This window comes from Artibeus jamaicensis, unplaced genomic scaffold, assembly GCF_021234435.1.
Source record: "Artibeus jamaicensis isolate MK-2021 breed Jamaican fruit bat unplaced genomic scaffold, CSHL_Jam_final contig_3192, whole genome shotgun sequence".
In the NCBI taxonomy this organism is placed as follows: domain Eukaryota; kingdom Metazoa; phylum Chordata; class Mammalia; order Chiroptera; family Phyllostomidae; genus Artibeus; species Artibeus jamaicensis.
Window position 1 is genome coordinate 238613 of NW_026521748.1, and position 22513 is coordinate 261125.

Below are 22513 nucleotides of genomic sequence, written 5' to 3' on the forward strand. Positions count from 1 at the left end.
CTTCATTTCCTATACTGTTTTTAACCTCACCTGGTCTATTTTGTACCTATGCTTCTTATTCCCTGTACCTTTTCCGTCATACTCCCCCCTTGCCCTCCTTCTCTCCACTGATAACCCTCTATGTGATCTCCATTTCTGTGATTCTGTTCCTGTTCAGTTGTTTGATTAGCTTGTTTTGTTTCTGTTTTTGTTTTTTAGGTTCAGTTGTTGATAGTTGTAACATTGTTGTTATTTTACAAAATGAATCAGAGCAGCCCCAACTGGAGTACTCACAGGCTGTGACATCAGCCTCTACTGACCCGAAAACATGATCCACCAGCTATACTGGCCATGGCTCCTGACCCAAAAGTGGATGTTACATAAGCCCATTGGCCCATTGTGATTGGCGCAAGCATGGTGCCCATTAGAGAATGGGGACACAGACCAGTCTAGCTCACAGAAGGCATGTGCAAGGCTGAGGCACATGAACCCCATCTTGTGGGGCACAGAGAGGCCTGTGAATTTGTGGGGACAGGGGCTGCAGGACTGTTCTAGGGAGAGAGAGCATTGCTCTGCATTAGGAGCTATAACAAGGAGACATTGTTTTAATACAAGAGAAGCTTTCCTCCCCGTAGATTGTCATGATGCAGTTGGACTCCCCACATAGGTGATTCTTGGTGCAGAGACAGAAGTGAGTGGTCATGTGTCCTTAGAGATCCTAAAAGTCAGTGGGCTCAGAAGAACCCTCAAGTACTATCTATGTATACCCATCAAAGTGCAGATACCGCAAACCCACCCCAAAAATTCAGCTTCCGTGAAGTGGGGTCTAGATATCTGGTGATTGTCTTGGGGCAGCCAGGGTTATGAGCTGCTGCCCTGGGATCTGGCCCTGGGTACCACTCCAAGCTCATCCGCTGCATAGTCCAAAATCACTGAGCCTATAAAACACCTTCATTGAACTAGTGGGGAAACCAAGGCCTGGAAGGGTCAGAGGTTGGCCAAGTCATATCATGAATTAGTGACAGGGCCCAACATACAACCTGGCCAATTTGAGGACAACGTCCAAGGAATAAGAGAGTTGATGCTGTCCTAGGATCAGTGCCATCTACTACAAAAGGATGGAAGCCTCAAATACTAGCCACTTACATAGTGGCATTTTTATTTTCAGTAGCCACATTAAAAAAAAAAACAACTAAAGTGAAACTGGTGAAATTAATCACAATATACTTAATTTAATCAAAATAATAAAAGTAATTTCAACTTGTAATTGATGTTAAATTATTAATCAGGTGCTTTACTTTGTGCGCCAAGTTTTGAAAACCTGGTGTTTTTTACAGTCCCCAGCACATTTCAATTCAGAGTAGCTGAATATTCCAAGTGCTCAGCAGTCACACGCAGCTCTTGCACCTCACTGACCCAAGTGAGCTCCCCAGAGCGACCACCACTGGCCATACCAAGCATTGTCATGCACTTGGGATCAGAACCTGCCTTAACCTGGCCTCTGGGAACAGCTGTGCACACGGAGGCTTGAGGAGCAGGATGCAGCTCACACACAGAACTATCCAAGCCCAGAGGCTGTGACCAGAGACACGGCTTCCATGGCAGTGCTGGCCTCACCCCCACACCCCAACCACCTACCTTTTCATGATATGCTTTCCCACCTCTGTGGAGCCTGTGAACCCAATCTTCCGCACATCGGGATGGTCTGAGAGTCTCTGGCCAACCAATGAGCCTGTGGATGGGCAAAGGGTGGGGGTGGTGAGAGAGTCAGGGAGGCATCTGAGGTGTCAGAGTGGGGAGGGATGAACCCCGTTACCCCTCACATGTCCACCTGAGACCAGAGTTCTGGGCTGTGCCCTGTGTGTTTAATGCCATCAGTTCCTGGGGCTCATTGGGTCTTGCTCCCTGTTAAGGGCATAATTGTATTCCCTCAAAATCCATATTTATAGATGTAGATGTGAACAACACCAACTCCATATCTGTGTCCTAGATTTCATTTCATTTTTCTAAGATTTCATTTATTTATCTTTAGAGGGGAAGAAAAGGAGAGAGGGAGAGAAATATCAATGTGTGGTTGCCTCTCATGCGTCCCCTGCTGGGAACTGGCCTGCAACCCAGGCATGTGCCTTACTGGGAATCGAACTGCGTTCCTCTGGTTCACAGGCCCGTGCTCAATCCACTGAACTACACCAGCCAGGGCGATTTCATTTCATTTTTAAGTTTCATATTGTGACCTTTGACCAACCTCACTCTCCTTAGGAAGCCTATCAAAGCTTTCTAGATGATGATTATCTGTTTTCCTTAGAATGTACCCATAAATATTTTTGTTAGTAGCAGTCATAATGGCATGACAACCACAATAGATATCAAAGTGGTAATAATAGTACCAATTAAAACAATCATCCATCACAAGACCATTGGAGGTGGTCTTGTCCCTTTGTGTTGTCAGTCTTTAGCACCTCAGTCATACTATTAAACAATTACAGTAACGGGTCTATTAGAGGAGAATAGTCTGTACAGAGTTGCTGGGTCATCTCTTCCACTCTGATCTATCTTCCCATTAAGTAAATTCTGTTATATTCTATGGAGTGGCCCACTTCACCTTTCTTGCTATGGTGGCCATTATACCTTTGCCCCACCATCAGACGCATATGTTGAAGCCCTGAGCCCTAGTCACATGTGACTGTATTTAGAGACAGGGTTTTTAAAGAGGTAATTAAGGTCAAAAAGGTAATTAACCAAGGGTTATTATCCCTAGTCCAATCTGACTGGTGTCCTTATAAGAAGAGCAGGTTGGACACACACACACACACACACACACACACACACACACACACACACACACAGGAAAGGTCCTGTGAAGACACAGGGAGAAGATGGCCATCCGAAAACCAAGAGAGAAGCCTCAGAAGGAACCAACCCTGCTCATGCTTTGATCTTGGACTTAGAGCCTCCAGAACTGTCAGAAATAAAGTGTGTTGTTTAAGCCCCCAGTCTGCGGTACCTTGTTACGACAGCCCAAACAAACCTTATACCATCTACATGTGGCTTTCTATCTATCAAGGTAGACACCAAGGGTGCAGGCACCCAGACATCCAGCTCTCCCATTGTCTCCAGCAGAGACCCAAGGATTGCCTGGTCTGGCTGTGGGGGCAGTGATGCCCAGGCGTCACAGACTCCAATAGGCCTTCCTTGGGGATGCAGGCTGGCCAGGAAGGTCCCAGGCCTGGAGAGACTGGCTGTGGGGGGCCCTGGTATGCAGAACCCAGGCATTTGCTGCCCTGCCTATTTGCCCCATCTATTGGGAATGCTTGGAACCTGACTTGCCCCTTACCCTGTGACCTTCTCACTTCACCCCAAGCTCTGCCTACACCCTGCCCCCAAATGTGGTGAATTCCTATTCACCCTCAGATTTCCCCTTTCAAATGAGGCTTCAGAGTGACCTCTCCCTATCCCACTGGCTCTGCACTGGGTTGCTCTGCCTGCCAGGGCACATCATGTAGCAGTACTTGTTCTGACTAAGTACATCTCCAGCTCCTGGAGCCCTGGCTCCCCCCACTTATAGCCCTTACCAGATCCTGGGAGGATGTTGACCACACCCTTGGGAATGCCCGCCTTCAAGGTCAGCTCTGCAAACTTCAAGGCTGTGAGTGGGGTCACCTAAGGAGGCAGGAAAAAGACTGGGTCAGGAGGTATTGGGAAGAGGGGCTCTGTCATTCTCAGCAGCCTAGGTAGCAATCAGGCACGGGCAGCTGTGGCAGGAAGACCCATGGTGGAAGACATGTTCATGCCTCACCATAGTGGGTATCAGCAACCCAGCCAGCTTGTCAGGGGACAGGGCCTGCTAACCTTAGGTACCTTTCTACCACCTTCTCCTGGTAGGGTTCCAGCCCCCTCTGCCAGGCCTGGGCCCCTCCCTGCATGTGTCACTGTTTACACTGATCCTTCAGGGGGTACAGAGTCTGAGGACTGTGCAGTAGGGCATCACTCGCAGAAGGTTGCGGGGCATACCCTCTCCCTGCCCCCTCAGAAAAACTAGCCTCCTTCTCTCACTGTGGTGCTGCCTTAGCAGCCCACCTGCTGGGCCCTGGCAGCACCTCAGCCCAGGGAGGGCGTGGTGTTTCAGGGTCCAGCTGAGATTCTGATGACCACTGCTGGAGATAGTGCCCTGCCTTTGACTAGCCAGAACTGATCCTCCTCTGCAGAAGAAGGGAATAAATTTCTGGTTGAGGTAACTGTCCTAGTCAAGGTAAGGTTGTGCTCCACCCACCACCAGGCCTCAGGCTGAGGGGCCAAATCTCTGGGGTGCTGGCCCTGGGAGGAGGGTCTTTGTGTTTCCAAGGACAATGGGCTAATGCGGGTCTTCCAGGGACAACAGCTCCCCACATGAAAAGGGGAAGGTTAAGGGTCATCTCAGGGGTTGTTTTGATGTTTAAATAAGCAAATGTATGTAAATTACTATTCTTGTGTTATATATGTTAAAATGTTCAAGGAGTGCCTAACTCTAGGCACTATACTACTATATATGCTAGCTATCATTATTATTTGGCAGAGGTGCAAATTGCCCCAAAGAAGCTGGGGCAGTGGGAGACCTCCTGGCTACACTGTTCAGAGTCACATGCCAGAGGATCTCACATCAGTTCCTAACTCCCCCCTGGAGGCAGGCAGGGAAGGAGCTGTTGTTGTCAATGTGCAGATGAAGAAGCAGAGGCTCATGGAGGAGGGGGTGTTTTCACCCCTGGAGGACCTTGTCCATGCCCTCCTGGCCTGCATGAGTAGCCCCTGATGTCCCACCTCTATGTCTCCTCTGTAAGGGGTTGGGGTGGCAAGTGCCCAAATCCCACTGCTCACCCCATTTCCCTCCAGAACTTTGGTCTCTGAGGCCAAATGGGAGATAATGGCACCAGCTTTCCTAATAGACCACCGTGGGGTGTCTCAGAGCATGGCGCCAGGGCAAGGGACAGCAAGCAAGGCTTCTGCTCCCCAGAATCCAAAATTCTGGAGCTGTGGAGAAATCCCTGACTCTGCTCACCAGGCAGCTGCAAACAGCATAGTTACCCTGAAGCAGCCAACCCATGGTGAAAAGAACACAGAACCTGCTTATGGCTGGCACTGGCCCTGTTGCACACTGCCTCTGCCCACTGTGAGCAGGGCCCACAGCAGGCTGGCTGTCATCAGCAGTACCCTTTCTCCCTTGAAAAGAAACCAGGACCACTGTTGGTAAAGGGGCTCATGGGCCATCTGGCTCCTCCCTTACATGGTGCTTCCCCATAACACCTCTACAGCCCATGGGCCCTGCCTATACCCACCTGGGTAGGCTTGATCACCACTGTGTTCCCAGCAGCCAGGCAGGCAGCTGTCTTCCAGGAGAGCATCATCAGGGGATAGTTCCAGGGGATAATAATGCCACAGACCCTGCCATACAAAAGAAGAAGGCCTTCATCTCTCCACTCAGCTGGGGTACCCACAGTGGACCTACCAGCTGCCTCCTCACTCCCAGGCCTGCTATCTTCTCCAGAGCCAGACTTCTGCTGATGGAAAGGTGGAGAGATGGGGAAAGTTTCCTAGATGAAGCAGTGTATCCAGTCTGACAGGAGCTCTTCTTTCCAGGGCTTGATGGCATGGGACACTGGGCAGTTTCTGATGGGAGCTATGAGACCAGTCTAGGGGGTACAGCTAGGTAGGGTGTGGTACCAGGCAATGGGGTTGGTGATAGCAGACAAGCATGGGTAAGAACCTGGCAGCTAGCAGGGACTGGGAGAGGGCTCTAGCTGACACAGCAGGCTGGGGGGATGTGTGATAGGGCCCAGGGTCACACAAGTAGGCCACAGGTGTGGGAGAGGGTTCTCCCATGTGTGAGGTCAGGGCTCAGTCCTATGAAGAAGAGAAACAGTCATCCTGGAAGACCTGATAAGGTTTGCCTGCCTTGAATTAAGACATGGCACCCAACTTCCGCCAAGATGGAGGCATAGGTGGATGGGCCGTACCTTCTCACACAACCAAGATTAGAGACAACTAAATATTAGCAACAGAAAACACAGCCAGAACATGGAAAATTGAACTTTTCGGAAGTCCATTAACAACAAATTCTTCAGCCTGACCGGTAAGGGGTGAAACCAGCGGCTGGTGAGTGGTTGCACAGGAGGACTCGGTCAGACGGACTCAGGCCCGGAATCCAGAGGCGCAGAATCCAGATGCGCGGAATCCAGGCGCAGGGTTGGACCTAGTGAGGGACCGCGGAGGAGACAGCGGAGAAGTGGTGGTGCTTGTTGACTGTGGTCGCCCATTTGTGCACCAGCGGACAGGCAAGGGAGTGGGCGGTTGGACTGGGCCGGCGGGTCCCCGCAGCGAGCAGCAGTAGAGGGCGCCGCCATTTCCCCGCTATGACCACGCCCCCACATACAGCCTCACAACCCAGCGACCTGGGAGTCTAAGGCACTGCTTCTCATACTTAAAGGGCCAGAACAGACCAAAAATGTCGCAAGATCTCAAAGCCCCACAGCCCATAGATCTAAGCGATGAAGAAATAGCAAAACTCTCAGACGCACAGTTTAAAACACTGGTCATCAGGATCCTCACAGAACTGGTGGATTATAGCCACAAATTAGACAAATATATGAAGGCGAAACTAATTAAAATGAATGGAATTACACAGGACACCAATAGCAATGAAAAGGAAACTGGGACTCAAATCAATGGAGTGGACCAGAAGAAAGCAAATAATGGCCAAACAGAAAAGATTCAGGAAGCAAGAATTCAAAGCCATGAGGAGAGGCTTAGGAACCTCCAGGACATCTTTAAACACGCCAACATCCAAATTATAGGGGTACCAGAAGGGGGAAAGGCACAGCCACTAGTGGAAAACTTATTTGAACAAATAATAAAGGAGAATTTTCCCAAGCTGGCAAGGGAAATAGACTTCCAGGAAATCCAGAAAGCTCAAAGAAGTTGGTCCCAAAGAAGTTGGACCCAAGAAGGAACACACCAAGGCACATCATAATTACATTAGCCAAGATTAAAATGAAGGAGAGAATCCTAGAAGCAGCAAGAGCTAAGGAGACAGTCACCTACAAAGGAGTCCCCATCAGACTGTCAGCGGATTTCTCAAAAGAGACCTTACAGGCAAGAAGGGGCTGGAAAGAGGTATTCCAAGTCATGAAATCCAAAGACCTACATCCAAGATTGCTCTATCCAGCAAAACTTTCATTTAGAATGGAAGGACAGATAAGGTGCTTCTCAGATAAGATCAAATTCAAGGAGTTCATCATCACCAAGCCCTTATTATATGAAATGTTAAAGGGACTTATCTAAGAAAAAGAAGTTAAAGAAACATGAACAGTGAAAGGACAGCAAACTCACAGTTATTAACAACCACACCTAAAACGAAAGCAAACTAAAAGGACAGCTAGATCAGGAGTGGAAACATAGAAATGAAGATTTCAAGATGGGTTGGCAACAGGGGAGTGGGAGGAGGAGATGGGGGGAGAAGGTACAGAAAATAAGTAGCATAGACAGTAGATAGAAAATAGATGGGGGGGCAAGAATAGTATGGGAAATATAGAATCTAAAGGACTTGAGACACATGGTCATAAACTAAAGGGAGGGTAATGGTGGGGATGGTGGGGTTGGGTGGAGGGGAATGAAGGGGGGAATAGAACAACTGTAACAGCATAATCAATAAAAAAATTAAAAAAAAAGACATGGCACCCAGTGCTGCACCATCTCTCAGTAGTGGAGAAAGCCGCTGTCTGAGCAGTGTCTCCATGGAAGGGAGGCCACCCCACAGTCCTGGGGAACCTGCAGGTGATACATGTGGTCCCAGCGCACATTTGCCCCCGCCATTCCCTTTCCTCTGCAGGAGTTAGTGCACACAAGAGCCCCACACTGACTATGAGACTGTATTCATCATCACCATCATCAACTTCATGACCACTATCACCATCAGAGAACACTTCCAAAAAGGATGACTACTTCGCTGAACCCAGGCAGTGGGAGTGGGTGATGAGAAGCCACAGGGTGTGGGGGCTGGCAGAGTAAGAGCAAGGGGGGTGCTGAGCAGGCATAGAGGCTGGCTCGGGGCCCCCCATGCCATCCTGTGAGTGATGGTGGCACACTGAGGGGTTAGAAAAGCCACTTTTGCATACCATATACACCCAGGAAACTCAAAGGGACAAGACAGGGAGAGGGACCAGAGTGAGTATTCCTGGGGAAGTGGTGAGGTCACCAGGGAAAGAGAGGGCTGGATGTGGGGTTTTCAAAACAGAAAAAGATGTTAGAGAAATAAGTCCCACTGTCATGGGCTGAATTGTGCCCTCCAAAATTCATATGCTGAAGTCCTAATTCCAGAGCCTCGAATGTGACCTCATTTGGAAATAAGGCCATGGCAAGTGTAATTAGTTAAGATCAGGCCTTACTGAAGTAGGGTGGACGCCTAACTCAATATGACTGCTGTCCTTGTGAAGAGCATGCTGTGTGAAAAGGCAGAAACACAAGAGGGAACTCCACGTGAACATGCAGAGTCAGACAACACCAAAGATTACCGGGGAATCACCAGAAGGTAGGGGAGAGGGCTGGAGCAGTTTCTCCCTCATGGACTGAGAAAGAGCCAACCCTGACAAAGACACCTTGATCTGGCACTTCCACCCCCAAAATGCTAAGAAAACAAGTACGTGTTGTTTGAGCCTCCCAGTTCTTTGTTATGGTGACTCCAGTAAACCTCTGCGTGTATCAATATAGAGGAAAGGCTGTGTCCCCTGAGACCGGAGGTCTGCAGAACAGGTACTTGCATGGGGTCAAGGCCAACGGGGGTGGAGGACACAAGGACAAGATGAATACATCCTTGGCTAAGCTACCACTAGAAGGCCTTTCCGTTAGCCTCTGTGCCTCCTCTATTCCTGGTGACCTTTCTTAGTGGGACCCCATGGCTTTGGCTCCCCCAGCGTTGAGGCCTCTACCTCCCAGCCACGGCCCTGCTGCGCTCTGCTTCATTGGGCACTGCAATGGGGTGACTCCTGCCTGTCCCAGGGTTCTGTCTTAAGCCAGTGCATAGCTGAGGGTGGGGTGAAGTGGCTGTGGCCTCGCTCCCCCAGATCAGTGCCCCATGTTAGCCCACTCTGCACTGGCCAGGGTAGCTGGTTGGTGCACACTGGCTGGAACTATTCCCTCCTCTGTCAGCAGACATTTTGAGAATGCCCTACGTGTGCCCTGGGGGTATAGCAGCCTCAGTTTGCATGATGTGTGTCATCCGGAAAACAAAATACGATTGCAGGCTGCAGAGTAGGCTAATGTGGGGCACTGGTCTGGGGGAAAAGGCTGCCACACAAGTAACATCGAAATGACCGGGGACTAGAGGCTGGGGAAGGGGTTGGTGCAAATACACAGAGGGCAGCATGGGTGTAGAGGATCCAGGGTCCATGAGGAGGCCAACGTGGCTGAGTGCCGTGAGGGGATAGACTCAAGGGCACAAGGCCAAAGTCAGGAGTCTGATTTCGTTTTAGGTGCACTGGGAGCCAGTGGAGAACACTAAGATAAGCAGTGAGATGGACTCACAATGTTTTTAATGTTTTCTAAACATCAGAAAAAGCTGGCCTATTGTCTTTCTCAGCACCAGGTAAGCATTCTTCTCCTCTCCCCATGGCTTAAGCTGTTTGGCCTGGTCTGGGGAACCCCTGCCCTGGAGTCTGGGCTGCCTGCCTCCAGCCTCACCCCTCCCTGTGGGCTAAAGGAGGGGTTTTCCTACATCCACAGCCCACTCTCCCTGGGCCATTGGGCCATCTAATGGTGAAACAAAGCCTCTTGTTGCTGGGTTCCAATCCTTCCCCTGTCCCTAGTTATGCCTATGCTGACTGGACACTCTCCCTGTCTCTGTCTCTCTCTCTTTTCCCACTGAGCACCTGTCTCTGCTCTCGCCTCTTCTCCACCAGTTTTTCTGTTCCTTGAGGTTGTGTAAGAGTCTTTCATTTTTAAGCACATTGATTATTCTCTTTTTAGATAAAACTTTTTAAAGATTTTATTTATTGATTTTTTAGAGAGAGGAGAAAGGAGGGGAAAAGAGAGGGTAAGAAACATCAATAGGTTGCCTCTCACACATGTCCCCAACCAGGGACCTGGCCCACAACCTGGGCATGTTCCCTGACTGGAAATTGAACCGGTGACCCGGTGACCTTTCAGTTTGCAGGATGGCCCAACCCACTGAGCCACACCACTCAGGAAGCAGATAAGTTTGGGGGGTATTTCCCACTGTAATGCCAACTGATACAATCTTAGTGTGTGGATTACATAGGATTTATATTTATAAAGTAGTTAAAATAGTGCCTGGCACAGAACAGGTACTACGGAAGTAGAAGTTGTTTTTATCCTGAGAATGGGCATTTTCATCAGTTTTGATCATTGTTGTACTTCCAGCTCCTGAAATGTCTGGCACATAGAGTTGACAAATAAGTAGATGTTCAATAAATACAAAAACAGAAGACGGTATCAGTGTCCCACACAGCGTGTTGCGTGAAGAGCATCAGCGGTGTGGCCACTCTCCCCTCTGTTCTGTGACTCACCCAATTGGCTCCTTCCTGGTCAAGGTCAGGTTTCGGTTGGGTCTGGCCTGGTTGATGGGGATGGTGGAGCCCTGGAAAAAGCATGGAGGGTGTCAGTGGGAGGGGGCTCCAGTTTGTCACACCTTCCCTCTGGGCAGCCAGACCAAACCTGGGGCCCAGGGAAGAGCAGGGTCTTCTCTATGTCCTGATGCCCCCACTACCCAGATGAGGAGGAGACCCAAACCTCCCAACTTATTATGTATAATGGGACATCTGAGTTCAGATACAGGTGGGGCAGACAGCCCACCTTTGTCACTGACTGAACCCAGCCCCGCTGAAACAGACGGGAGGCACAGAGCCCAGACCTGACAGAGGCACTGTGAGCTCTGCAGTCATGGGTCTCCCAGGGGAAGAGATGACCCATCACTGCCTGCAGCAGGCAAACTTCTGATAATAGCCTAGATGATGCCCTGATACCTGTGACCTGGGATACCACTAACTACCCCTTCTGGGATGATTAGGATGAGAAGATATGCAGGTGAGCCTAGCATAACAATAGGAGCCCCCATAAAAGCAGACAGTTTTCTCCAATTAGTGGCAGATAAGAGTCAGAGAGATTGGGGGAATGAAGGGCTTGGGTAAAGACCAGAGAGGGTTCTGCAGGAGCTGAGAGCAGCCCTGGTCGGCAATCAGCAAGGACCCAGGCCCTCAGTCCTGCCACGGAAGTGACCAAACTCGCCAAAACCAGAATGGGCCTGCAAGCAGGGTTTTCCCCAGAGCTTCAGGATAAGGCCCAGCCCCCACACCTTGATACTGAGCTTGTGATACCCTGTGGTAGAGCCCAGTGGAGACCACCTGGACTTCCCACCTGTAGAACTGGGAACTACTAAACAGTGTTGCCTTACACACTGAGTTGTGGTGGCCCACCTCCCTCACTGCTCACATCCTTCAGTCCTGTGGAGACAAGAGGAAGCATGAAGCCCAGACTTGACAGAGACACAGGAGGCCTGCAGCCATGTTACACAGCATTCAGAGTAATGTAGAGCCCTTGGAACTCCCTGCCGGGCCGGGCCTGCCTGTGTGAGCTCTCATGCAGTGGGTGGGAGCCTCGTGCCCACCTGGATCTTGTCACACCAGCCAGCAAAGTAGCGGAAGGTCTGGATGGACATGCCCACATGGGTCTTCAGGGCCAGTGTGTAGACAGCACCTGCATCCAGAGCCTCAATGGTGGCCAGCTCTTCCCGATGCTCTTCCATGAGGTCTGCCAACCTGGCCAAGGCATGGAGGAAGGAAGGAAGATGGGTTCGGGCCTGGCATGCTTTCTCAAGGCCCCTCTTCAAGGAGTCAGGAGTCCTGCCCTGCACACTCCAATGTGCTGACATCAGTTTCCTCATCTATGAGATGGAACAGTAACATTTACTTCACTGGATGGGTGAGAATGATGCCTTCTGTTCTGCTCTCCACCCCTCTCTCCTTTTCTTCTTTCTCCAGATCTTGGTGAATTGACTACCTTATCATAGCCCCCAACACATGACCCTGCAGAGGAGGCTGCCTGCCTCCAACAAGGAAGTCACCATCCCAGGAGGCCAACCTCTCTCTTTCCAGATGGCCTCCACCAGGGGAAAGCCTGTCCAGCTTCCAGCACCAGTGAATCCAATGGAAACTGCTTCCAAGGCTGGTGTCTCCAGGGATGGAAAGAGGGATGACAGGAGAGATGTGAAGGAAGGCATGTCTACACAACTCTCCTGGAGTCTGAGCAGAATCATGTCCAGTTGTTCTCCCATGATTCTGGTGGGCATGCCGCTACGGTCAGCCTAGGAATTAGAATAGTTCCCCCCCTTCCTGGTGTGAGGGTCATATGCGCCTGGCAGGCAGGGTGAACTGGCAAAGGTAGGGACCACTGATCTAGAGGAGCCCTCAATCTCGTACATGGGGAAGGTCGAGCTCAGAGACAAGTGTGTGATCAAAGCCTACTGACCTCTTCCCGTTCTTTTCCTTTCTACGTACAGCCACTGGCAAGGCCCTAATACTACCAGGTCTTTTTCAGTCTTCCTGCCTACACCTCCAGTTCTCCCAGTGGCTGCCCACAGCACTCAGGATGCAGCCCCTACCCTGTGTCTGAGTGACTAGCCCCAAGGGCCTGCATAATTCCCCTGGGGCTATGGCACCCACTTGCCTGTGATCTTTGGGAGCCATGTGGCATGTCATGGGCCCACACCGCTCTTCCTGTACTCGTTTCCCCCCTCAACCTTCTGCACCTCTTTCAGACCCTCTGGAAAGCTGACCTTAACCCTACCCACTGCAAAGCAATCAATCCTGTCTCCCTGCAGTGTCCTCATAGCATCCTTGCCTTTTTTCAAACCTCTCCCAACTGCCACTGACATTCACTTAGATGAGTATTTCAGTACTACTGCCTCACCCATGAGGGCAGGGACAGCATCTGGTCTCCTGCTCCTCACCAGGCACATGGGCTCCATGCCGTGCAAGATTGGTGAGTGAAACTGTGGACTGAATAAGCACAACAAATTAGCAGCAGAGCCACACTGTCACCTCAGAAACAGTGCCCAGGTCACTCTATGGGTAAATCACTTTTTGAGAAGAATTATAGACCAATTATTGAAAACACAATGTTGTGTATTTCAAGGACTAGGGTTCTATTGGCTACAAGGACAAGTGAGCCAAAGACACAAATCTATATTACAAATGACCAAAGATAGCCCCTAGGTTGCCAGGGAAGTTCTATGTTGTCTCCCTGGAGTGCCGGAGGGCTGGCTGGTAGCTTTCTCTAACTCTCCTTTCTGGATCTATCTTTCCAGCTTCTACAATTTCTAGCATCATGTCTTATTCCTATAATGCCTTCCATATTCCATCATACCCATGGTGGTCCTACTTCCCTCACTGAACCAGGGGTGTTCTGCAGCCACTTCTCTGGGGAATTCTCTCCTGCCCCCTTCCAGGGCAGCAATGGGCACACCTCTTCCCTGGGGATGGGGAGGCTGATGAGGCAGGGAGCAGGTCTCTAGGAGATTTCAGGCATTGAGATATCTGTCTACCCAGTTGGAGTCTCCACTTAAAGCTCTGCAGAGAAACAGCTCCTCATTATCTTTGTTGTTAGTGGGGTTATTACATGTACCACCAGATGGTAGGAGAGTATTTCAAGGGAAGGACACTTTCTTCTGGGCCAGTGCCATCCACCACAAAGGTTCCTATTCCAGGGCCTGCAGGTCACCACCAGCAGCCTATACATGCACGTTTCACAGTTCTGACTGACCTTCAGAGGCTCTAGGTCACTAGCCAATGGCTTCCTAAAATTGATAGGTTCTCCAAGAATCCTAGCAACTACAGTTAAGGCAGGCTGGGTGTGAACTTCCATAGCTCTCACCTGTCCTAAACCCCACCATTTCTATTCCACTTTGCAACCCATACAGGCCTCTCTCTTTGCCTTCCTGCTTTGAGGACTGCTGTGGCATGTTTTACCTCTGAAATAGAAACAAAAGGCATTCTGACTGTGTGGCCAAGGTGGGGTCCCTCCTACCAGATGACAAGCATACTCAGGCTACATTATCATCAGGCCGCGTGCCAGAGAGCTTCCCAGAACCCAAAGCGTCAAAGCCAGGTTCCTGAAACTGTCTCACCAGGTTCTAGATACTGCTCAGTTCATCTGTCCAGCACCCTCCCCCTCTGTTGGAAACATCACTCCGCTTTCTTGTAGTGATTGCTTCCCCCACACTGGGACCACCTAATTCTAGAGGAACAGCTCCTTTCCTCCGGGTCTCACTTCCACCTTGTTGTCACAAGCCAGAGAAATCCCAAGTCCTTCCCTAAGACTTCTGATTGGAGTTAAAGAGAGAGAGCCCTTTACACCTGACTTTAAAAAGAAAAAAGGAAAATGTGAGAACGAGCCCCACCTCTGCCCTTGCCAACTGTCTGAGTCTGCCCAGAACCAGCTGTTAGCTTTGCCATTTTGTAGCTCCCATCTGAAGCACTGCCTCACCTTTGTACCTCCTTATCTTTGCTCACATTGTCTCCTCTACTCAGGATACCTTTCCCCTAAGGCCACTTGTGAAATCCCTCTTGCTTCCCAAGTCACTTCCTCCAAGCAGCCTTTTATGAGCTTCAGGCCTCCGTGACCTGTCCAGAACCCCAGCTCCTCTTGACAGGACCATAACATCCACCCTCACCCTGAGCTGAAGGTGGTGGTGGCTGACAGGTGGGTGTGTGGCTCTTACCTGTACAGGAGCTGGCCCCGGTCCCGCGCGCTGATCTTCCCCCACAATCCGTTCTCAAAGGCCTCTTTTGCAGCAGCCACTGCCTTGTCAACATCGCTGGCCTGGGCCAGGGACACCTGGCAGATAACCTGTGGTGGAGCAGAGCTCTGAAGCCCTCCCTAAGCTCAGTGGACACAAACACAGACACAGCACCTCCCTGCTCTCCTGGCCACCTGGTGAGCTCAGAGAAGAAAGTTTGCCAGAAGAAGGGCACTGGAGGGGAGCAACAACGAGAGGAAGATCGTTGGGTCCTAGGAAAGGTCTGTTTGTATTTCTACACACCAGGGACCTTCTCTTCACTTTCCCACTGAGTCCAACAGGGCAGCAGACTTGGGCTGCAGATTAAGTCTGAGTGTTTTCAAACCAAAAGCATGGACTCATTTCACCAGAAGTTTTCTTTCTTAAGTGGAATAGGCGAGACATTGGAGGAAACTGGACAGGTCCCCTCGCTGCATGGCACACCCCAAGGGTGCCAATATTCTCTACAGCACAAGCCTTGGCACAGGTGAGAGAGAAGGGAAGGAGGGGTGAGGTCAGCACTTCCTTGCTGATCAGTACAGATGGCACCTGCTGGGCAGCCCTGTCCCTATAACCTCCAGTCCAAGACCCCCAAAGTATGTTTTGAGGTGGCAAAAGTGCTCAATGTTGCTGTCCAAGGGCACTGTACCCCTTGTCTATGTCCCCACAATTTCTTCATCTCTTTGGGAAGAACTTTCTTTACACTCCCCTCAGATGAGCCATTTTGAGTGTGCTATCACTTTTCTGCAGGAACTGAAGTGATGCTGCAGGATGGGACAGAATAGGAAGTGATCAGAATATACCTGTGAGAATATATTCTGTTGTTCCAGGTATGCACATGTGTGCATGGGTCATGATGTAAGAGGGCAATAATCAAGAACCTTGACAAACGCAGGATTCGAGGAAGAATTTTCTGATGTTGGGGTACAAATATTTGGGAAGGTGGGGCCCACACTGGGATAATTGTTGAAGTGTGGAGGAGGGAATGGTCTTCTTGTCTTCTCTGGGAGGTTGTAACTCTATTCCAGGTCTATGAAGCCAGCTCAAGCCCCTGTAGAGTGCTCTGGTCCCCAACCCCTGCCAACCTCTCCACTATGCCATTCCTGTAATGAGGTCTGGAGAATGACTACAGTCCTTTTGTGTCTAAGCAGAAGTCCCCTGGGACAGGACCCCCAGAGATCAGATAGGGGAGTAGATGGGAGAACACATCATGGAAGGGGCAGCAGTGGCAGGGGGGAAAGAAGGGGATGCTGGGCATGCACTCACACTTCCATCTGTCGGGTTGATAGTGTCATAGGTCTTGGCACCCTCAGCATCCACAAACTTGCCCCCAATGAAAAGTTGGTGAGGCATTTGGAGGACCAGCTTGTTCACTGCTTTTTCCACCTGGGAAGGAACATTTCACAGGTTTTAGCTGTAGTGTGGATTCTTCACAAATGGGCATCAGTGAGTGGCACAAACCCACATGGAGGCATAAGAAACACTTAGGTGGTGCTTGCTTCAGCAGCACATATAGTAAAACTTGAATGATACAGAGAATATTACCATGGCCCCTGCACAAGGATGACAAGCAAATTCATGAAGCATTCCATATTTTTATGGATAAGTACCTATCAATAATAGCCTTAAATGTAAATGGATTAAATGGTCCAGTCAATAGATGTAGGGTAGCTGAATGGATAAGAAAACATGACCAGCACATGTGTTGCCTACAAGACACCCACCTCAGAACAAAAGACCTACACAGGCTGAAAGTGAAAGGTTGGAGAACAATATTCCAAGCAAATGGACAGGAAAACAAAGCCGGGATAGCAGTATTCGTATCAGACAAAAGTAGACTTCAAAACAAAGGCCATAAAAAGAGACCCGGAAAGACAGTTCATAATCCTCAAGTAAAGAATCCATCAAGAACACATAAACATTATAAACATATATGCACCCAATATAGGAGCACCAAAATATGTAAGGAAAACCTTGGAGGACTTCAAGAAAGATATATACAGCAACACACTTATACTAGGGGATTTTAACACTGCACTGTTAAAAATGGATAGATCCTCCAAACAAAACATCAACAAGGATATTGTAGCATTGAACAATGCCTAGATCAAATGGACTATATCTATGTAGATATATAGATATATATGTTTCATCTATATATCTCCTTTCATCCCAAAGAAGCAAAATACACATTCTTTTCAAATGTACATGGAATATTTTCAAAGATGGACCACATGATAGGACACAAAACAAGCTTCAACAAATTCAAGAAAACTGAAATTGTATGAAGCATTTCTCAGACCATGTGGGCCTGAAACTAGAAACCAACCTCAAGGGAAAAACTCAAAAATATTCATATTAGTGGATATTGGTTAGCATGCTATTAAACAATGAATGGGTTTAAAATTAGATCAAGGGAGAAATCAAAAGCTTTCTGGAAACAAATGAAATTGAACTCACAGAAGTCCAAACCTTATGGGACACAGCGAAGGCAGTATTGGGAGGGAAGTTCACAGCAATACAGGCTTACCTAAAAAAGACAAAGATTTCAAATAAACAATCCAACCCTACACCTACAAGAGCTGGAAGAACAACAACAAACAAAGCCCCTAGTGAGTACAAGGAAGGAAATAACCAAGGTCAGAGCAGAATTAAATGACATACTCGAAGGGTCAGTAAATCCCAGATCAGCAAAAGATAAGCAAAATCAACATGCCTTTAGTCAGGCTCATCAAGGAAAAAAGAGAGAGGGCCCCAATAAACAAAATGAGAAGTGAAAGAGGAGAGATTACCACTGATACTCCAGAAATAGAAAGGACTGTAAAAAATAACTATGAACAACTATATGTTAAGAAATTTGACAATCTGGGTGAAATGGACAAGTTTCTAGAAAAACAGAATCTTCCAAAACTGAATGGAAAAGAAGCAGAAAGCCTGAACAGACCAATAACAGGTGATTGAATCAAAGCAGTAATCAAAAAACTCCCAGCACATGACGGCCCAGGACCTGATGGTTTCACAGGAGAATTTTAGGAAACACAGAAGGAAGGGCTAACCCACATCCTTCACAGACTATTCCAAAAAAAATCCAAGAAGAGGAAAGACTCCAAAACCTCTGTCTATGAAGCCATCATCTACTAATCTAAAAACCATATAAAGACGATGAAAGAAAACCATAGGCCAATATTGCTGATGAACACAGACACTAAAATCCTCAACAAAATATTGGCAATCCACATCCATCATTACATTAAAAAGATCATACACCATAATCAAGTGGGATTCATCCGGGGATGCAAGGATGGTACAATACTCTCAAATCAATAAGTATAATACATCACATAAACAAAAGGACACACAAAAATCACATGATCATATCAATACATGTGAAAAAAGCATTTGATGAGGTACAGCACCCATTTGTGATAAAAAAAAAAACTCAGCAAAATGGGAATAGAGGGAGCATTCCTCAACTAAAAAAGACCATATACAGGAAACCTACAGCCAACATCATACTCAACGGGCACAAACTAAAATCTTTTCCACTAAGATCAGGAACAAGACAAGGATGCGCACTTTCACCACTTCTATTAAACATAGTATTGAAAGTTGTAGCTACAGTGGTCAGACAAGAAAAGAAATAAAAGACATCCAAATTGGAAAGGAGGAAGGAAAACTGTCACTATTTGCAGATGACATGATAGTGAACATAGAAAATCCTATGGACTCCTCAAGAAAACCTTCTTGACCTAATAAGCAAATTTGGCAAAACAGTGGGACACAAAATCAATATTCAGAAATCAAAGGCATTTTTGTACACCAACAATGAAATACCAGAAAGAGAAATCGGGGCTGGGGGGGGGGGGAATCCCATTTGATGTAGCAACAAGAAAAATAGAGTACCTAGGAGTACATCTAATCAACGAGGTGAAAGATCTGTACTCAGGAAACTACACAACACTGACAAAAGAAATTAAGGAAGACACAAATAAATGAAAGCACATACTGTGTTTATGCATTGAAGGAATTAACATCATCAAAATGTCCATACTACCCAAAGCAATTTTTAGATTCATACAATCCATAGTAAATACCAATGATATATTTCTCAGACATAGAACAAACATTTCAAAAACTTATATGGAACAATAAGTGACCCCAGATAGCCATAGCAATTTTGAGAAAGAAGAACAGAGTAGGAAGGATCACAAGACCTGATATCAATTATATTACAAGGCCATGGTAATCAAAACAGTCTGGTACTGGCATAAGAACAGACACATCGATCAAAGGAACAGAATAGAGAGCCCAGAAATAAACCCAAGTCTCTATGGCCAATTAATATTCAACAAAGGGGAAAGAAGCAAAAAATGGAGTAAAAACAGCCTCTTCAACAAATGGTATTGGGCTATCTGGACAGCTACACGAGAACAAAAAAAGGACTCAATCACCAACTTACACTATACACAAAAACAAACTCAAGATGGATAAAAGACTTAAATACTTAGAGGACAATAAAAGTCCTAGAGGAGAACATAGGCAGGGAAATCTCACATATTGCACACAGCAATATTTACACTGGTATGTTCCCTACAGCAAGGGACATCAAGGAAAGCATAAACAAGTGGGACTTCATCAAAATATAAATGTTCTGCATGGATAAAGAAAGCATCAGCAAAATGAAAAGGGAACCAATGATATGGGAAAATATATTTACAAGTGATATCACAGACAAGGGTTTGAGCTCCAAAATATGTAAAGAACTCACATGACTCCAGGAAGACAAATAACTCAGTTCAAAAATGGGTAAAGGACCTGAATAGACACTTCTCCAAGGAGGACATACAGAGGGCCCAGAGACATATGAAAGGATGCTCAGCATCACTAGCCATCAGAGAGATGCAAATTAAAACCACAGTGAGATGCCACTTGACACTGATCATAATGGCCATCGTAAACAAATCAACAAACAAGTGTGGGAGAAGTCATGGAGGAAAGGAATCCCCAGTGAACTGTTGGTGGAAGTGCAGACAAGTGCAGCCACTGTGGAAAACGATATGGGATTTCCTCAGAAAACCAAAAATGGAACTGCCTTTTGACCCAGCAATTCCACTGCTGAAACACCTATTCAAAAGGTCCTATGCACCCCATTGTTCATAGCAGCACAATTTACAGTAGCCAAGTGCTGGAGGCAACCTAAGTGCCCATCAGTAAATGAAGTGCCCATCAGTAAGCACATTTACACAATGGAATACTATACAGCAGAAAGAAAGAAGGAGTTCCTACCTTTCTTTACAGCATGGGTGCATCTGGATAGCATTATGCTAAGTGAAATAAGCCAGGCAGTGAAAGAGTAATACCATATGATTTCATCTATAAGTGGAACCTAATCAACAAAACAAATAAGTGATCAAAATATAACCAGAGACACTGAAATAAAGAATGAACTGACAGTAAGCAGAGGGGAGGTGGGAGGGGATAATAGGGGAGGAGGTGGAAAGTTCCTCAAGGAACATGTATAAAGGACACATGAATAAAGCCAAAGGGGGGTAGGATCAAGGGTGGGAGGTAGAGTTGGCTGCACTGGGGGCCAGTGGTAGAAGGAACATGGAGACAACTGAACGTGAACAAGAAGAAAAAAGAAAATACAAGATTATTTCTTACTGCCAATGATGGTCAGATTGAAGTATCTCTACCAGCCCCATTTTTAATATTATCTCACAATATTTTCTACAGTGTTAATAATTTGGCATATTTTCTACAGTGTTAATAATTTGCATTTCTAGAAATAAAAGCTTGATGCATAAAATAAATAAAGAAACACTTAAATGGATATACAACCACTGACATGTTTGTGCACACACACACACACACACACACACACACACACACACACACACACACAACTGGGCTACAGTCCGTGGGCTACAACTGAGGGATCTACTGTGGGGGAAGGCTAAGGATCTGATTGGTAAGAAGAAATGAAAAGCACAGACTCTGAGGCCAAACTGCCTTGACTAAAGCTCCAGCCCTGCTACTTACCTGCTATGTGACCTCAGGCTGTTTGCTTGACCTTCACACATGGAAAGTAGGTGGACAGGTCCCTGTAAACTGCCACACTTGACACCAGCCCCACCATGTACTTCTCTACAGATCTGCAACTACATGCTGAATGCACGAATCTCTGTGATGCTGACTCCTTCCTGAAACCTGTTCATCAGTCATTTCTCCGCAAACCCAAAGCCAAACTGAAGTCCATCCTGTCAACCTGTACTTTCTTCATCAGCCTTGGTCTCAAACTACCAACCAAACGAATTACCCCAAAGCTAATTACTACGGGAGTTTGTAGCTTGCCAAGATAACCTGGCAATAATTTTCAAGAGTTTCTTTAAGAAACGGATTTACAAGTACTTCATCACTCTTCCATAACACAGGTGAAATGTATAGGAACATTTGGTTTCTTTATTGAGAAAATAATCCAAATTTCTTTTCCTCTTGCTTTCTTTTTGTTCTAGCATTTCAAGAAACATAATTTTATGCAGAGAATTAGTTACACAGGTGATGGAAGAGCTGATAAGCCATGGGTCAACCCAGAGATCGCCAATAGCAGGAAGCCACTGCCATCACCAAATTAAAGGGACAAATGGAGGAGATGGTTGTACCAGAACTCGGGGCTAGGGCCACTCAGGGGAGCCAGAGTCAAGGCAGGATAATCTGGGAGAGGATGGAGGCACAGTGAAGATGAACTTGAAAAACCCACAAAAGGTGAAAGAAAGAGAGAAGTGCTCTGTACAAGCTTCTTATTATTTTCCTAGTTTCATGTCTTGGAACTCAGAACTTGCCCTATATACTGAGTCTTAGGAATTTCTTCTGTTGTGTTTTCCCTACTGCCAGGCCTGGCATCAGGTCATCCAGAGCTGCCAGAGAGAGCTTGGGACACTGAAAAACGGGCTCTTGGGGGTCCTGTCTTCCAGTTCATCCATGTTACCCCCATGTGTCATTTTGGGTCCGTAGCTGTCAATGCCTGAAGTGTCTACAGAGCCATGCCCATGTAGAGGGGCCCAGAACTCACGTAGTCAATGATGCACTCGCTCTCTTTGTCATCCCCTCGAAGCTTTCTCACTAACAATTGGATGAAGTCCTTGAAGGTTGTTGCCATGTAAATGTCTTCATTTTCTAACTCCACACCGTCACACAGCTCTTTCACTTCTTCCACCAGTCTGAAGGAAAGGAGATTTTAAAGAGTAGGACCATGGAAAGAGGCATGGCAAGCATGGATTCTTCTAGCAGCAGAGGTGCTGGTGCCCAGCACATTTATCCAGAAGAGACTTTCATCCCAGCACCTAAAGCATGAGTATTAGTCTAGAATTGAGGCTAATATCTCAATCTATGGACTGAGAAGGCCTTGGTTTCAAGTTCTGGCTCCACCACTTACTAATTTGTGATCTTGGGTAAGTGACAAACTCTTCTGAGTCTCAGTTTCTTCACCTGTAATATGGGAGTAATAATAGCTCCACCATTATTTTGTGATGAGTAAATGAGATAATCTAACTATTAATAATAACTAATATCAGAGCAAGAATAATAATTTTCAAAACACACTGTTAAACATGAAAAAATCAGCCACAGACTGGGAGAAAATATTTCCAAATCATGTAACTGATAAAGGACTTTCACTCACAATATATAACAACTTTCAAAATCCAACACTAAGAACAA

General features: G+C 47.2%; 1 protein-coding gene and 1 non-coding gene across 2 annotated transcripts; one reads left to right on the forward strand and one right to left on the reverse strand.

Annotated features, from left to right (window-relative positions):
• Nucleotides 1-1594: 1594 nt before the first annotated feature.
• LOC128627122 (cytosolic 10-formyltetrahydrofolate dehydrogenase-like) lies at nt 1595-22328 on the reverse strand. Its single transcript, XM_053663516.1, has 8 exons — nt 21867-22328; nt 16061-16180; nt 14738-14865; nt 11627-11777; nt 10530-10600; nt 5289-5394; nt 3552-3639; nt 1595-1711 (listed from the first exon to the last, which is right to left on the reverse strand). Exons 1-8 carry the CDS (start codon nt 21951-21953, stop codon nt 1614-1616), a joined length of 849 nt encoding a protein of 282 aa, XP_053519491.1. The 5' UTR covers nt 21954-22328; the 3' UTR covers nt 1595-1613.
• Nucleotides 16286-16392, forward strand: LOC128627123 (U6 spliceosomal RNA). The gene has a single exon (XR_008391237.1). It is a non-coding gene; the product is annotated as a U6 spliceosomal RNA (small nuclear RNA).
• Nucleotides 22329-22513: the final 185 nt, after the last annotated feature.

Excerpts from the sequence above, each read along its gene's own strand:
- LOC128627122 (XM_053663516.1), bottom strand. The coding sequence starts at position 21,953 with ATGGCAACAACCTTCAAGGACTTCATCCAATTGTTAGTGAGAAAGCTT. Across the intron at positions 5,395-10,529 it reads ACCAGGAAGGAGCCAATTGG|GGTCTGTGGCATTATTATCC; the intron begins GTGAGTCACAGA and ends TTTGTATGGCAG. Across the intron at positions 3,640-5,288 it reads TGGTGATCAAGCCTACCCAG|GTGACCCCACTCACAGCCTT; the intron begins GTGGGTATAGGC and ends CTGCCTCCTTAG.